At 46.7% G+C, this 14,412-nt stretch overlaps 1 protein-coding gene across 1 annotated transcript; it reads left to right on the plus strand.

The window, feature by feature from the left end:
- The first annotated feature begins 1,538 nt into the window (after window positions 1-1,538).
- On the plus strand, window positions 1,539-10,648 carry rpp40 (ribonuclease P/MRP 40 subunit). The gene is made up of 8 exons (XM_085378058.1): window positions 1,539-1,659; window positions 5,387-5,531; window positions 5,857-5,925; window positions 8,136-8,231; window positions 9,654-9,776; window positions 9,853-10,018; window positions 10,100-10,234; window positions 10,312-10,648. Exons 1-8 carry the CDS (start codon window positions 1,540-1,542, stop codon window positions 10,508-10,510), a joined length of 1,053 nt encoding a protein of 350 aa, XP_085234184.1. The 5' UTR covers window position 1,539; the 3' UTR covers window positions 10,511-10,648.
- Window positions 10,649-14,412: the final 3,764 nt, after the last annotated feature.

The following is a 14,412-nucleotide window of genomic DNA, read 5'->3' on the forward strand; positions in this document are numbered from 1 at the left end:
TGACCACCACCAGTAGGCAACGGGTGAAGTGTCTTGCCCAAGGACACAACGACTGAGACTGTCCAAGCCGGGGCTCGAACCGGCAACCTTCCGATTACAAGACGAACTCCCAACTCTTGAGCCACGATCGCCTTACCTAGAGAAAGCCCAGGGTGCCCTGCGACAGACTGGCGACCTGTCCAGGGTGTACCCCGCCTCTCGCCCTATGACAGCTGGGATTGGCTCCAGCGCCCCCCGCGACCCTGAAAAGGATAAGCGGAAGCGAATGCATGGATGTCTATTCTGTAAAATAGTGAGATGTCTATTCTTATTAATGTAGAGAATTCACCTGCTTGCTGCTACTACTGCACATTCACCCAATGTATATACTATACCTTGAACCTTGAATGAAGATCTAAAGGGATTTGGGCTGTAGCTCATTTTATGGATGAGAATGGGGTCTTATTAAAACATGAGACGTTTTGTGACAAATTTGATGTAAGATGTACTGCTAAGAGATATAAATCCCTGATGAAAGCCATCCCAGTCCCTTTGAGATCAAAGATAAAAGAAGATATTGTGCACTCTAAAATTTCTCCTTGACTGAGGCAGCTCTGCATAGCTGGAGTTGAATTTGGTGACAGCAGGTTTACAAACAAGGTGATCAGGAATATTTTGATAAATGAAGTTTGCCCTAATCCAGTTAAAAGAAATTATATTCATAAAGAATTTGAGACCATGGAGGTTAAGGCGATAAGAAAAAAGTATATCTCACTTCCTCTTTCCCCTAAAGTTAAAGAGATTCACTTTAAAATCATTAATGAGGTTTATCCAACCAATGAATTCTTAAGACGGAAATTTAACTTAGACGTGAACGCCTGCGCATTTTGTGAAGATGATGTTGAAAGTCTGGATCACTTGTTTTTCTACTGTGAATCAGTGCACTCCTTCTGGACTGACATGTGGAGCTGGCTACAGTCCAGGAGAATTCAGTTACCACATTTGACGGTGACGGTAATAAAATCTGGAATACTTGCTGAGAATGCAGATTTTGACTTGATGATTAGGACGGTTTTGTTACTGGGAAAAAAATTTATTCACAAATGCAGATACTTTGAAGCTAAACCATGTATAAACAGATGGCTGAGAAACTTGTGAATAACAAGAAAGCTCATAAACGTGTTGTATTATTTAATAAGTTTAATCCATGTTCAAAAGAAGCCTCCCTATTTAATGATCATGATTGCCCTTTTTTGTTCATATTATTTGTGCCTTTGGTTTCCTTCAATGACTGTTCTTTCGTTTTTTGTCAACTCTTTTTGGCTTTGTGTTTATTGTTTTCTTTTCTCGTTGTAGCGCTCAGTCGAGGATATTTGAATTAATAATGGTGCCTTGTATGTTATACTGTTGTTTATAAATAAAGTTCATTAAAAAAAAAAGTCTGAACACCGGAATATCCTCCAAAATAAAATCAACGAACATTTCCGGTTCGCTACCGGAAACTTCTAAGCTGAAAAGCCGCGGCCGGAAACACGTGCAGTTAACTCGCAGCCGAAGAAAATGACGTCGTCGGAGCTGGACCGGACTCCGCGGACTCTGTTGGTCTCGGAGAGCTCCAGCTTCTTGGACCCGAAGAACCGGATCAGCGCGCAGGTGCAGCAGTTGCACTTCAACCACCAGGTGACGCTCTCACCATTCACCTCTGACCTTTCACCTCCGAGCCGTTAGCTTCACAGCGGTGGGCTCGCGGACGGCTTCATGTTCATTTGATGGAGTGCAAGGAGAGCAGTCACGGGTAGAGCAGGGCTCAGTGTGTGTGTGTGTGTGTGTGTGTGTGTGTGTGTGTGTGTAGCAGGGCTCAGTGTGTGTGTGTGTGTGTGTGTGTGGCAGGGCTCAGTGTGTGTGTGTGTGTGTGTAGCAGGGCTCAGTGTGTGTGTGTGTGTGTGTGTGTGTGTGTGTGTGTGTGTGTGTGTGTAGCAGGGCTCAGTGTGTGTGTGTGTGTGTGTGTGTGTGTGTGTGTGTGTGTGTAGCAGGGCTCAGTGTGTGTGTGTGTGTGTGTGTGTGTGTGTGTGTGTGTAGCAGGGCTCAGTGTGTGTGTGTGTGTGTGTGTGTGTGTGTGTGTGTGTGTGTGTGTGTAGCAGGGCTCAGTGTGTGTGTGTGTGTGTGTGTAGCAGGGCTCAGTGTGTGTGTGTGTGTGGCAGGCCTCAGTGTGTGTGTGTGTGTGTGTAGCAGGGCTCAGTGTGTGTGTGTGTGTGTGTGTGTGTGTAGCAGGGCTCAGTGTGTGTGTGTGTGTGTGTGTGTGTGTGTGTGGCAGGGCTCAGTGTGTGTGTGTGTGTGTGTGTGTGTGTGTGGCAGGGCTCAGTGTGTGTGTGTGTGTGTGTGTGTGTGTGGCAGGCCTCAGTGTGCGGGTGGAGTGGTCCTGAGTGTGTGTGTGTGTGTGTGTGTGTGTGTGTGTGTGTGTAGCAGGGCTCAGTGTGTGTGTGTGTGTGTGGCAGGGCTCAGTGTGTGTGTGTGTGTGTGTGTGTGTGTGTGTGTGTGTGTGTGTAGCAGGGCTCAGTGTGTGTGTGTGTGTGTGGCAGGGCTCAGTGTGTGTGTGTGTGTGTGTGTGTGGCAGGCCTCAGTGTGTGTGTGTGTGTGTGTGTGTGTGTGTGTGTGTGTGGCAGGCCTCAGTGTGTGTGTGTGTGTGTGTGGCAGGCCTCAGTGTGTGTGTGTGTGTGTGTGTGTGTGGCAGGCCTCAGTGTGTGTGTGTGTGTGTGTGTGTGTGGCAGGCCTCAGTGTGTGTGTGTGTGTGTGTGTGTGTGTGGCAGGCCTCAGTGTGTGTGTGTGTGTGGCAGGCCTCAGTGTGTGTGTGTGTGTGTGTGTGTGTGGCAGGCCTCAGTGTGTGTGTGTGTGTGGCAGGCCTCAGTGTGTGGGTGGAGTGGTCCTGTGTGTGTGTGTGTGTGTGTGTGTGTGTAGCAGGCCTCAGTGTGTGGGTGGAGTGGTCCTGTGTGTGTGTGTGTGTGTGTGTGTGTGTGTGTGTGTGTGTGTAGCAGGCCTCAGTGTGTGGGTGGAGTGGTCCTGTGTGTGTGTGTGTGTGTGTGTGTGTGTGTGTGTGTGTGTGTGTGTGTGTGTAGCAGGCCTCAGTGTGTGGGTGGAGTGGTCCTGTGTGTGTGTGTGTGTGTGTGTGTAGCAGGCCTCAGTGTGTGTGTGTGTGTGTGTGGCAGGCCTCAGTGTGTGTGTGTGTGTGTGTGTGTGTGTGTGTGTAGCAGGCCTCAGTGTGCGGGTGCAGCAGCAGTAGGGATGGTATCTTTTAGGTTTTATCTGATACCGGTGCCAAACCGGTACTTTTGAAACGGTGCTTAAACGGTGCTTGGAACGTCCTGGGAAAGGTCAAATGATTTGTATCCGTCACTAAAGCTGTTTCTGTGCTGTGAGGAGCTCTGAAACAGAAACTGATTTTTGAGTGGAGACTATGGATCTGCAGTCCTGACCTCAACCCCACCCAGCACCTGTGGGAGCAGCTCGGGTGGTCTGTGAGCACACTGAGAGGGAGAGAGCTGTGCAGGAAGTCAGAGCCCAAGTCCGAGGGGATGAATGAGGATGTTTGAAGCGTACTTTGGATCTTCTTTGGCTGCTGGTTCAGTCAGTTTAGCTCAGCGTGAGGAAACCTGCAGAATCTGTGAACGATCCACGCTCTGTGTTTACGTCTTCGTGTGGAATGCGTGTACCTGCTGTTTGCTGGTGTTGAAGTAGTTTTGTGAGCTTTAAGCTGAGAACCAAAATACATTTAAAACTGATTCAATGAGTCGATGTCACAATAATCAAACTAAACCAATTAACCAACCTGCTTCCTGGAGTACCCCTGCGTACAGCATCACTTACCATGGTTGATAGGTTTGTAGCATAAACCTATTTGCAGGAACGTTCAAGACAATCCTACTACACAGCAAAGCAAGACACGAGTAGGCAAAGTTCTTCGTGTTACTCATGCATGAGGGAGAGAACCACGACAAACGCTTCGCTTGACCCCAGTCGCTCTCGTCCTCTACCTCGTAACACAAAGAGTACCATATGAACCCTCGCGGACCCTGAGGTCCTCTGGCACTGGCCTTTTAATTGTCCCTAAAGTCAGGACACATACTCACGGAGAGGCAGCTTTTCAGTGGTATGGTCCTCGTCTGTGGAACAGCCTGCCGGAGGAGCTCAGGGCCGCAGAGAACGTACATGTTTTTAAGAACAGGCTCAAGACCCACCTTTTTAATTTAGCTTTTACTTAGCGTTTATTTATTTTATGCTTATTTATTCTATCCTGTTATTCTATTATTAATTTAGGCTTTACCTAATATTTATTGATTTTATTCTTATCCATTTTTTAATCTTCTTACTCTATTTATATTTATATTGTATCCTGTTCTTATTTACTTTATCGTTTTACCCTGTGTATATATCCTATTGTGTCATATCTCCAGTGTTTCCTCAGAGGGCGCTCTCTGCACCGGGGCTGTGATTGACCGTGGCTGCTGGGTCTCTGGGGGTCCTCTCAGCCTGGCTGGGGGGCTCCTTTGCCTCCCTCCTGCTGTGTGCCCAGCCTGGAGGCTGCGGTCTGTGACCGGCTCCCGGTGCAGACGGCTCCCTGTTATAGTGTTTCCTCACTTGGCTCATGCGAGCCCAGCCCAATTTTTACTCTTTAAGTGTGCGCGTGTGTGGGTGTGGGTGGTATGTGTGTATTCACATCATTTATGTTAATGAGAGTGTGGGGAGTGAGTTGGAGGGTGGGGTGGGCTGCTTTTAACTATGTAAAGCACTTTGTGCTACATTTTTTGTATGAAAAGTGCTTTATAAATAAAGACTGATTGACTGATTGATTGATTGATTGTGTGTGCGCGTGTGTGTCAGAGTGTGACCCCATAAACGACTTCCCTAAACCTGCTGGTCTGGAAGTCCAGCAGTTCATCTAAACAAAAGGCACTTCGCCTAAAACAGACATAGATGTGTTTGCTACACCATATATCAACGAGAGAAGATACGACCTCTTCCCATGACCCCAGGATGTGAGTGTGAATGCCAGAACACGCACACAAAGTCTTTGCAGACTCCTGAGGATCAAACCTCTACCAACATGACGTTGATTATAAAACTAAGCATGTATGATTAGATATTTCTAAGCATAATTGACAATCCAATAATATAAACCTGACAATGGTGATAAACCCCAGGTAGCAGTAAGTGAAGCATCTTCAGAGTACAGAAACCCGGCTGACTCTGAGGTCACCTGAGGTCAGGGCTGGGTGAGGTGAGGAAACATGTTTCAATCCAACCGTGTGTGCCTGACACTGCGCTGCTACACTCATCGTTTCTGCTTTGAGTACAAAAAATCTGAATGAATTGAAATATTTGATTTTAACCATCAGCTGTTTCAACTGTGCAGGTGTCTGTGCTGCTTCCCGAGTGTAGCTCCGCCCCCTCTCACCTGGACTCCGTGTTGAACAACTTCAGCAGCTTCTACCTGATCAGGAAGCTGCCGGTGTACGAGCTGTTGGACCGACACTTCCTGGAGACGGCCGTGTACCACGGTAACACACCTGTGCGCACCTGAGCTCCATTCCAGGAAGAGAGTTTGAAAAGAAGCCTCTAAGGTTCCCAAACAGCTGATCAGAGTCAGTTCTGTAATTTTGCCATGGCAACGGGTGAATAAAGAGCACAGGCTCCATGTTAATCCAGAGGAGCAGAAATATGAATCACGTCATCGTCACCAAGTTATTGTGACGTCCGTCTCTGAGTTTCAGCTCTGAACTCTAATTTATATCTACCCATAGCAACAGACTCGCATACACAGGCCCTCACCTGTCCACGCCCTCACCTGTCCACGCCCTCACTGCGTGACTGTCTGTATTTCAGGTGCCGTGTTCGGTCTGTCCTACAGGACTCGCATCGATGAAGATACCTGCGTCGCACTGATGCCAAACGGTAACGTTTCTTTTTTTGTAAACCAACCTTTATTTCCAACACTCCCATTAACAGTGAACGTCATCGTCACGGGGCGAAACGGTAAACTGAGACAGTGGGCGCGCTCACGCGGACACATGCTCCTCGTTCAGAGGCGTCGCAGAAATGGTTCCTCCAGGAAAACGACAAACTTCGTCTTTACATTCATAAATGTCTGTCTGCGAAGGCGGAGCGTTACAGGAAGTGACATCAGACCGAAGCGGCAGGTTTTTCACATCTTTGTGGCGACAGGAAGATCCAGAGGAGAACCTGAGCAGAGCTGGAACAAAGTGTTTTCGAGCGTGGAGGCGGGATGCTGTGGCGTTTTTAAATCACACGGTGTCTGTCAGCCATGTGATGTCATAACATAAAGATTTGAAATCACTGATTGGCTTGTTGGATCTGTGCGTATCGCTACGGTTACAACAGCTGTACTACAAGAAGCTGCTGAAGAAAGCTGCAGAGTCGTCAGGGAGCAGGATGAACTTCCAAACAGGATTGCTCCGCCCACCTCTGTAACGGTTCAGAAGAACAGATGTTTGATGAAAGACCCCCCTCCTCTCAGCCGCGGAGATCTGCAGGAGATTGTAGTTGATCCTGATTTGACGAGAACCTCTGACCTTCTGGACTCCATGATATGTGACAGAACTGCTCACAGGAATGCTGCGTGCTGATTGGCCAGTGAAAGATCTCGCTGGTGAGATGAAGATGGAGTCTCATCTGCCCGCTGACTGATGCAGGTTTCAGGTTTCCCTGATGGCGGCAGATTGGTCGCTTGGCAGGTGGTGCGGTTCGTGTTCGGGTTTGTGGAGGGCGGTGTGCAGGAGAGGCGGAGTGCGCCGCCGTCTTTGATGGGTTTGTTCCTCGTTGGGTGATAAAGCCCTCCCACACCGCCCTGTTAGCAGAGACGTAGCTGCACGCTGCGAGGCGGGCCGAGCACACCAATCATCCAGCACTGTACGATGGTTTAACGCTTTCTCACACACGTTACTCCATCATAAACAGTTTCTTACTGAAGCACAACCAGGAGTCCAGGCATCCATCAGCACCTCCACCTTCAGCCGCCGTCACCGTTTGCTGTACTCCCTCCTGTTGTGGAGGAGCCGCTCAGTGAGCCGACGATTGAACTGCAGCTCTCCAAAGTTCTGTCGTTCTCCTGGTCTTTGGTCATTTTCAGACAAAGACCAGATATAAGAGTGTTCTGACTCCGCCTCCTCACTGGCTCGAGAGCTGTCATTGGTCACCTGTCGCCGTCACCTGCTGCCATTTTCCTGAGTAATTAGCGTGACTGCTGATTTAGAGCCAGGGCGCCGTCCTCTAACATCCTGGTGATGTAATCGGTGATGCAATGACAACATGGCAGCGAGCAAAACAAAAATGGATTACATTTTAATGAGCCGCCATCTTTAATCTGGCCTTTCCTCCGACTCAATGACAACACGTTGCTTTTTCTGTAACCTGTGACCTCGGCAGGTGCCTGACTCCGCCTTTTAAAGGAAGTTGCTGTATTGTTCTGTTAGTGCGTACCGCCATAAAGCCGTTGTTCTGACAAAACGTCCTACTTTGGCAAAACGTCCTACTTTGGCAAAACGTCCTACCGTAAGTAGTTTATGCACATTTCTGCTGTCACACAGTAATTCCAGCACAAATGTAAGTAGGTATGACGGTTTGCCACTTAACTTTGCCCATCAGAGTATGCTTGTAGCTCACATTCATAAAGGTAGCATGGTTTTACACGTATTTATACCCGTCAGAGTATGTTTCTAGCTCTTATTAACAAAGGTAAGATGGTTCGCCACTGAATTATAGCTGTTAAAGTATGCTTGTACATCACATTCACAAAGGTAGGACGGTTTGGCACATAATTTTACCCATCAGAGTATGTTTGTAGCTTGTATTCACAAAGGTAGGACGGTTCGCCACTGAATTTCGTGTTGAGCATTGCGTAGAAACAACAGGTAGGATGGTTTGTCAGGTAGGATGGATTCCCAGAACACCGTGACCACAGAATCGCAGTGTGGCGGTCTAAAGGGAGCGACAGGTGTGACTCGATCAGTAACCTGTAAATGGTAATCCAATTACTGACTGATGGTAATCAGCTCAGCATGTTTTAGTTGACACAGAAAACTGTCTGCTGCAGGGATGTGACATCACTTCCTGTTTCCTGCTTAAAGTATGCCGTGTGTCTGCAGGTCACCTGACCCTCTCTCTGGATAAAGACTCGTTTGAGATTTTGGGCTTCGAGGGGAAACCGTCCAGATTCAAGCACAGAACTGCCACCAGATTCGGTCTGTCCTCTTCCCGTTTGTAGTCTCATTACTCTGAAACGATATTGTAATCGGATTACATTACATATTAGGGCTGCTCGATTATGGCAAAAATGATAATCACGATTATTTTCACTGAAATTGAGATCTCGATTATTTGACGATATTTATTTAACCCTTTAAGACCTACCATAGAACCAAGTCCACCAGAGCTTATATTATATTTTTACATGCTGTAGTGCCATTGGTGGGAGCATTTCAAGTTGCTATACAACTGTTACAGCCCATATTTTAATAATATGTATGCATTAAGTCCATAGTAACTACATTAATTGCAAAAAAGTGCAATAAACTACAAAAAAATTGAAAATCGTTTTTGGTTTTTTTCTACTTGGAGAAATTTAAGAGGTTTATCCCTCAAAACTTTAAATACAAAAAAGTTGCAAAAAATAGTTTACAACAACAGGAAATTTATTTTGAGTGTCTTCATAGTTTTATTTTGGAGATACATTAATTTTTATACACTGCAGGAAAAACGAAAAAACAATCCTATGATGCAAATTTGCAAAGAAAACAGCAGGTGCATCAAAATAAACTATTTCCAGCTGTGCAATTCGAGTTCTAAGCATCCCAGAAACTATTCAGAAAAGTCAAACATGACTTATAAAAACACCAGTATAGGCTTTTAAGGCCTACGAGTAAAAAAACTACATTCCCGCGAAAATGACGTCACTTCCGGTTTCGAGCAGGAAATGGCGGACATGTGATAGTTCGCGCTGACGTCTGTTTCACTGTGGGAAGTGTTACGAACAGCTGATAGGATCGGCAAAGCGTGTTTCTGGAATATTATGTTTTTGTTGCTGCAAGCGCTTTTAATGCAATTTTTGCAAAGCTATATGTGGAAGGAAACCGTGACCGAGGACAAGCTGATGGCATCAGATGTAAGTACAACTCCTCCGGTTTCATATGCAAAAAAAAAAAAAATTGTGCTAGCTTAGCGGTTCAGGTTCTACAGGGATTTAAAAATAGTTACACAAAACGGAGCGTGCTGCTCTGACCGGCTTTAAAGGGTTAACAATGACTTTAAAAAATAATATAAAATAGTGTGCAACACCACTGAAGTTTTTTTTACCTCTCTTTTCCAAATAACTTCTGCTTAGCTTTCCGAGCTTCCCTCGGGTCCTCTTAATCAGCGGTCTCCAACCTTTTTTGCGCCACGGACCGGTTTATGCCCGGCAATATTTTCACGGACCGGCCTTTAAGGTGTCGCGGATAAATGAGGGAGGGGCTAATAATCGGCTCAGTCATTTTTAATGATCGTTGAAAGCCCAGATCGTAATCGTGATTAAAATTCGATTAATTGAGCAGCCCTATTACATATTATTGATTAGCATATAATTTCATTACTGCTCACCTGTAATCTGATTACTCTGTCTGCTGCAGTGGTATCTGTGGATCTAACTGACAGCAGCATGGCTCCTGGTAGGCGGAGCTACCTGAGGCTCCTCACAGGTCTTAAGTCCCGCCTTCAGCTGCAGACAGACTTCCTGTTATCACATCATCCAGGTGAGTGACCTCATCACCAAGGTTAGCCTGCCGTGTGTTTCCCACAATACTCTGCTCACAGTTCTGTGTTCTTCAGGGGGCGGGGCCTCTCTTCAGCCCCTCCTGTCTCGATGTGATTGGTCGCAGCACAGACCGGAGGTCAACTGCAGCGTTTTGACGGACCTCTCCTGCCCCGCCCCCCGGTCATGTGACCCTCACAGTTTCCTGGAGTGGCTAGGAGCCGTTGACGCTGGCATCAGCTGGTGAGACCTCCTGATGGGCTATGACATCATCGCTGCTGTGTCACGTTTTCAATGTTGACAGTTCTTCTTCTGTGGTGTCAGCGAGAACTCGTCCAGCAGCTTCCTGTCGTCGTTTGTCTGTCCCGAACCGAACACGATACATCGCCACGCTCTGAGCGTGTCCGTGAGCGGGATGCTGCTGCCACACGACATCCACCGTCTGCTGCAGGAGCTTAGGTGATCACCTGTCAGACTCTGTGACCTCTGCCCTCTGTCAGACTGTTCTGACTCACCTGTGCTCACCTGTCCCACAGACGTTACGTGGAGCAGCCTCGGCTGGCGTCCTGGGTGTCCATGACGGTTCGCGGGTTTGCTGACAGTCCGGTATCCTGGAGCAACCACGAGCACGGCTTCCTGAGGGGCGGAGAGAACTTCTACACGCTGATGATGTTCCACGACCACACCTACCAGCTCCACCTCGCCACGGGAGCACATGACGTCTGCCCGCCCTGACGCACCTGCGTACCTGTGCGCGGGCAGAATTTACTCTGATTGGTTTCGTTGTAGAAACGTTTTGATTAAATAAGCTGAGCTGAGGCCACGCCCACTCTGAGACCCTGAGAAACGTGTCGATAAAATGTGCTTGAATAAAGTCAGTCTGATGTCATTGTGTCTGGGGGGTTTCTGATTAGTCTTTGGCGACAGGTTATTGACCACTTCCTGTGTAGCTGACAACGCATCACAACTGAACAATGCACCACAAAAGTAAGAAAGAAGTTCGCCATGACAACGGCTGTGTAGCAAGGAACAGCGAGAGACTCGGACAATATTCGCAGAGGATGACGAGAGAATGGGAAACAGCTGGGAACGCCGCTTACCCTCAGAGTAATGAGAGGAAAGCGCAACTGAACGTGAAACATACGAGACAGACTGAGAATAAAACGGGGACGTGGCTGAGGACACAGGATAACAGAACACGGAGACAGATGGCGAGGACAGTAGGAGCTCCAAATAACAGTCACAATACAAAACTACTAACGCAGAATCAGAACATGAGGATGTATTCAGGTCAAAAGAAGCAATCAGCCAAACTTGGGCGGAAGCACCGCCTGTGCTCACGAGCAGCGTCGTTCCTCCATTCTGCTCATGGCAGAAAACAAAGTCACGTGATCATCAAACTCTTAAATGCGACCCTCGTTACACCGGCCGTTACACCTCGTTACACGGGGCCGAGTGGCCTGTACTGAACAGGACTCAGGTGCAGAAACCCAGAGCAGAGACAGCAGATGATGTAACAATTTATTAGGTTTAAGTGCAAAAAAGAAAACGTAGCAAAGACAAAAAAAACAATAAGACGTGGAGCTTGACGAGGCGTGGCCTGGGGAACGTGGCTAGGGCGAGGGAATGAGGCCTGAGATGTGGAGTGGAGCTGAGCAGGGAACAGTCACACTGAAGAGAGAAGATAGAGTTAGGGAGGTGGTGGAGGCAGCTCTGAAGTGGCCAGTTGTAAGAGTAGCAATTCTCACTTGCAGTAGGGGACATGGAGTGTTGAGAGGGGGGTGATGAGAATCCAGGGGAGGCTGAGTGGCGTGGAAAGGCTGGCCTGAGATCCGGGGCTTCAGATGGAGTGTGAGGGCAGGCAGGTGAGGCACAGAGAGATTTTCAGAATGATTGCTTGGTATCCTGAGTCCGGAGGTGGAGCGTGAGCCAAGATGAATACAGCAACTGCAGCACAAGAGAGTCGTGTTAACAAGATAGATCACAGCAAGAACTTGAAGTATAAGGCCTGTTACCAACATGTGTTGATGACGAACTGGCAGTGAATGAACATCAACGTGTGGTTTAAATCCCTCTGGCTTGATTGCCTGCAATAGGCCCCAGGTGTGCAGGAGCTGGAGTTGGCCCTGCCCAGGGGCGGATCCCAGGTCAGTTCAGGAGCCTTATGGAAATTCCAGCCACCCACCGCAGACCATTATTTATTTATTTATTTATTAACCTTTATTTAACCAGGAAGATCCCATTGAGATTAAAAACCTCTTTTTCAAGGGAGACCTGGCCAAGATAGGCAGCAGCAGATGTCTCACAGTTACAGAAATTACTCAAACACAGGCAGCAACAACACACATGCAACAATAAGTGAAAGAATACAAATAAAATAAAAATAAAATTCAAATAAAATAAAAAGTCAGTTAAAATGACAATCAATCTAATTGAAACAGTTGCATGTTATGGACTTGGCCTCAAGGATTCGTAGTTTAGATTTAAAATCACTTAATGAAATGAATTCAGTCATTTTCCATTCCTTCTGCAGTTTGTTCCAGGCCGAAGGTGCTAAATGGACAAAAGCTCTTTTACCAAGTTCAGTTCGGGCAAATGGAACAGAAAGCAACAAGTAACCATGCGGACGAAGAGAATACCGACCAGCATGTTTCATTACAAGCAGGGAACATATATAAGAAGGCAGCAACCCAAGTATCACCCAAGTACCATGACACCGGCGCAGTGTCGACTGCGATGCCAGTGAGTCTCCATCCTGCTGTGTGCCTGATATTCAGACAGTACCTGAAGGAACTTTGATCCTTTCAGACCCCAGTCCTACGAATCGCACGTCCTACGTCTCGTTCATCCTTCAGGCAGCTGATCTTTAGTAATTAGCCATGCAGAGCTGGTAAAAGTACAGACATTGTGTACTTTAGTAGAAGTACAAATACTGCTGTTAAAAATTACTCCAATAAAAGTACAGATTCAACTTCTTTACTCAAAAGTATAAAAGTACTGGCTCTGAAATGTACTCAGAGTAACAAAGTAGTTCTTTGGAGGTTTCTGTGCAGCTAGCTGAACCCTGTGCTACATTAACACAATGATGACAGATGGAATACAAACTTCAGTCTGTTTATTCTGTGCTTGATACGTGTTGGAGCTGATGGAGCGACACCAACAGTGTTTGCAGTCGCACGTGTTTTTATTTGCACTGTTTCACTGCTTGTAGCACACACACCGGCTAGCTCAGGTCCTAGCACAGCTTTTATCAGGGAGCCATGACCAGGTGACAGAGCTCAGGTGTGTCAGCCTCCCCTGAACCGTGTGTACATATATGTATATCATGTATATTGTGTTGCCTAAGTTGTAGTTGTCCTGGCTGATTTCCATCCTCCACACTGATAGCACACTCTTTGTCTTCTTCCCAGACGGTATACATTTGGTGGTCAATGAATCGCTTCGTCAGTATGGAGGACCAGGAGTGCCAAAATAAATTAAATATTTCATTAAATACATATATTATGAATTAAATGCCCATTCATTTCATTTAAAATATTACATTATTTCTTTCCTTTTTAATTCATTACTTAAACATTTAATTATTTAATGGGCTATTTAATTGTTTTTGGTACTCCTGGCCCAAACAAATGAACAAAAGATGTTCTCCTTCATTTCTGTTAAACACAGCTGTATGAAACGTTTCCAGCTGTTAGTATCATGGTTGCTAGGCAACCTGGGCAGCGACGGAGGCTAGACCATCCCATTTCACAAGCCTCGCACTTCCGGCCTTAGCGGTCTTTGAGTACGCGGCCCTTGTGGACTGTTAAGGCTGCAGACCCTGAATTGGGATACAGCCAATGTGACAGATTTAAAACCACGAGGACTTCCATGTGAGCTTTAAATGAGCGTCCTTCTTCCTCTCCTGTCCTTCTAATCTGTCTCCACCTCTGAGTGAACGTAGCTTTGTCTTTTCTCTCCCTGTCAAATACAGCAGCTGGACCTTTAGCTGCAACACACTGTGAGACAAACTGCATGTTTGTTGAGCTGATAAGTGTCAGCTAATAGAAATGAGCTGACAGCGTTGCTCCTCTTCTGTAGTGTTAGCTCGATGCCAAAGAGTGTGTGTGTAAACCCATCACAGTGCAGCAAACTCACCTGTTCATCCTGCAGAGGATTCTCATGCAGCCTTTAAATGACACAGTCAGTCTGCCTCAGTTTGATTAGCAGCAGGTTTATGAACAAACACAATGTGACATAACTATTCTCCTGAAAGTCTCTGAGCTTTTTACCGTTAACGCTGTTTGTAACTGGTATTCCTCAGAGGCTGCTCTCTTTAAAGCGCCTTCAGGAAACAGACCAACACCACGCTGGGAGGTTGTTCAGATTCTTAGCAATCCTTTCCTAACTCCTTATCAACTCTCCTAGCCTTCTTTCCTTGACCTCAATGATATTTTTGCCTAGATCAAGGAAAGGAGGCTCAGACATGCCATAAGTACAGAAAAAAGGATGGACTTTTTGGACCACACCGTGAGTTGACTGAGGTCAAAAGTCCTTTTCTCATGGAAGAGGCACCCCTGCTGAGGGTCATGGCCCTCTCTGTTTACAGTCTGTGCTGATTTCAGGTAACAAACAGAGCCAGACAGCGTCATGTGACA

The sequence above is a fragment of the Diplotaxodon limnothrissa genome, linkage group LG18 (assembly GCF_057381915.1).
Source record: "Diplotaxodon limnothrissa isolate DT_005_m linkage group LG18, D_limnothrissa_male_GT1.1, whole genome shotgun sequence".
Taxonomy (NCBI): Eukaryota; Metazoa; Chordata; class Actinopteri; order Cichliformes; family Cichlidae; genus Diplotaxodon; species Diplotaxodon limnothrissa.

What these genes read in the sequence shown, in the direction of transcription:
- rpp40 (XM_085378058.1), top strand. Translation starts at nt 1,540, where the DNA reads ATGACGTCGTCGGAGCTGGACCGGACTCCGCGGACTCTGTTGGTCTCG. An exon ending in AGTTGCACTTCAACCACCAG is followed by an intron (nt 1,660 to 5,386) that starts GTGACGCTCTCA and finishes TCAACTGTGCAG; the next exon opens with GTGTCTGTGCTGCTTCCCGA. An exon ending in GTTGACGCTGGCATCAGCTG is followed by an intron (nt 10,019 to 10,099) that starts GTGAGACCTCCT and finishes CTGTGGTGTCAG; the next exon opens with CGAGAACTCGTCCAGCAGCT.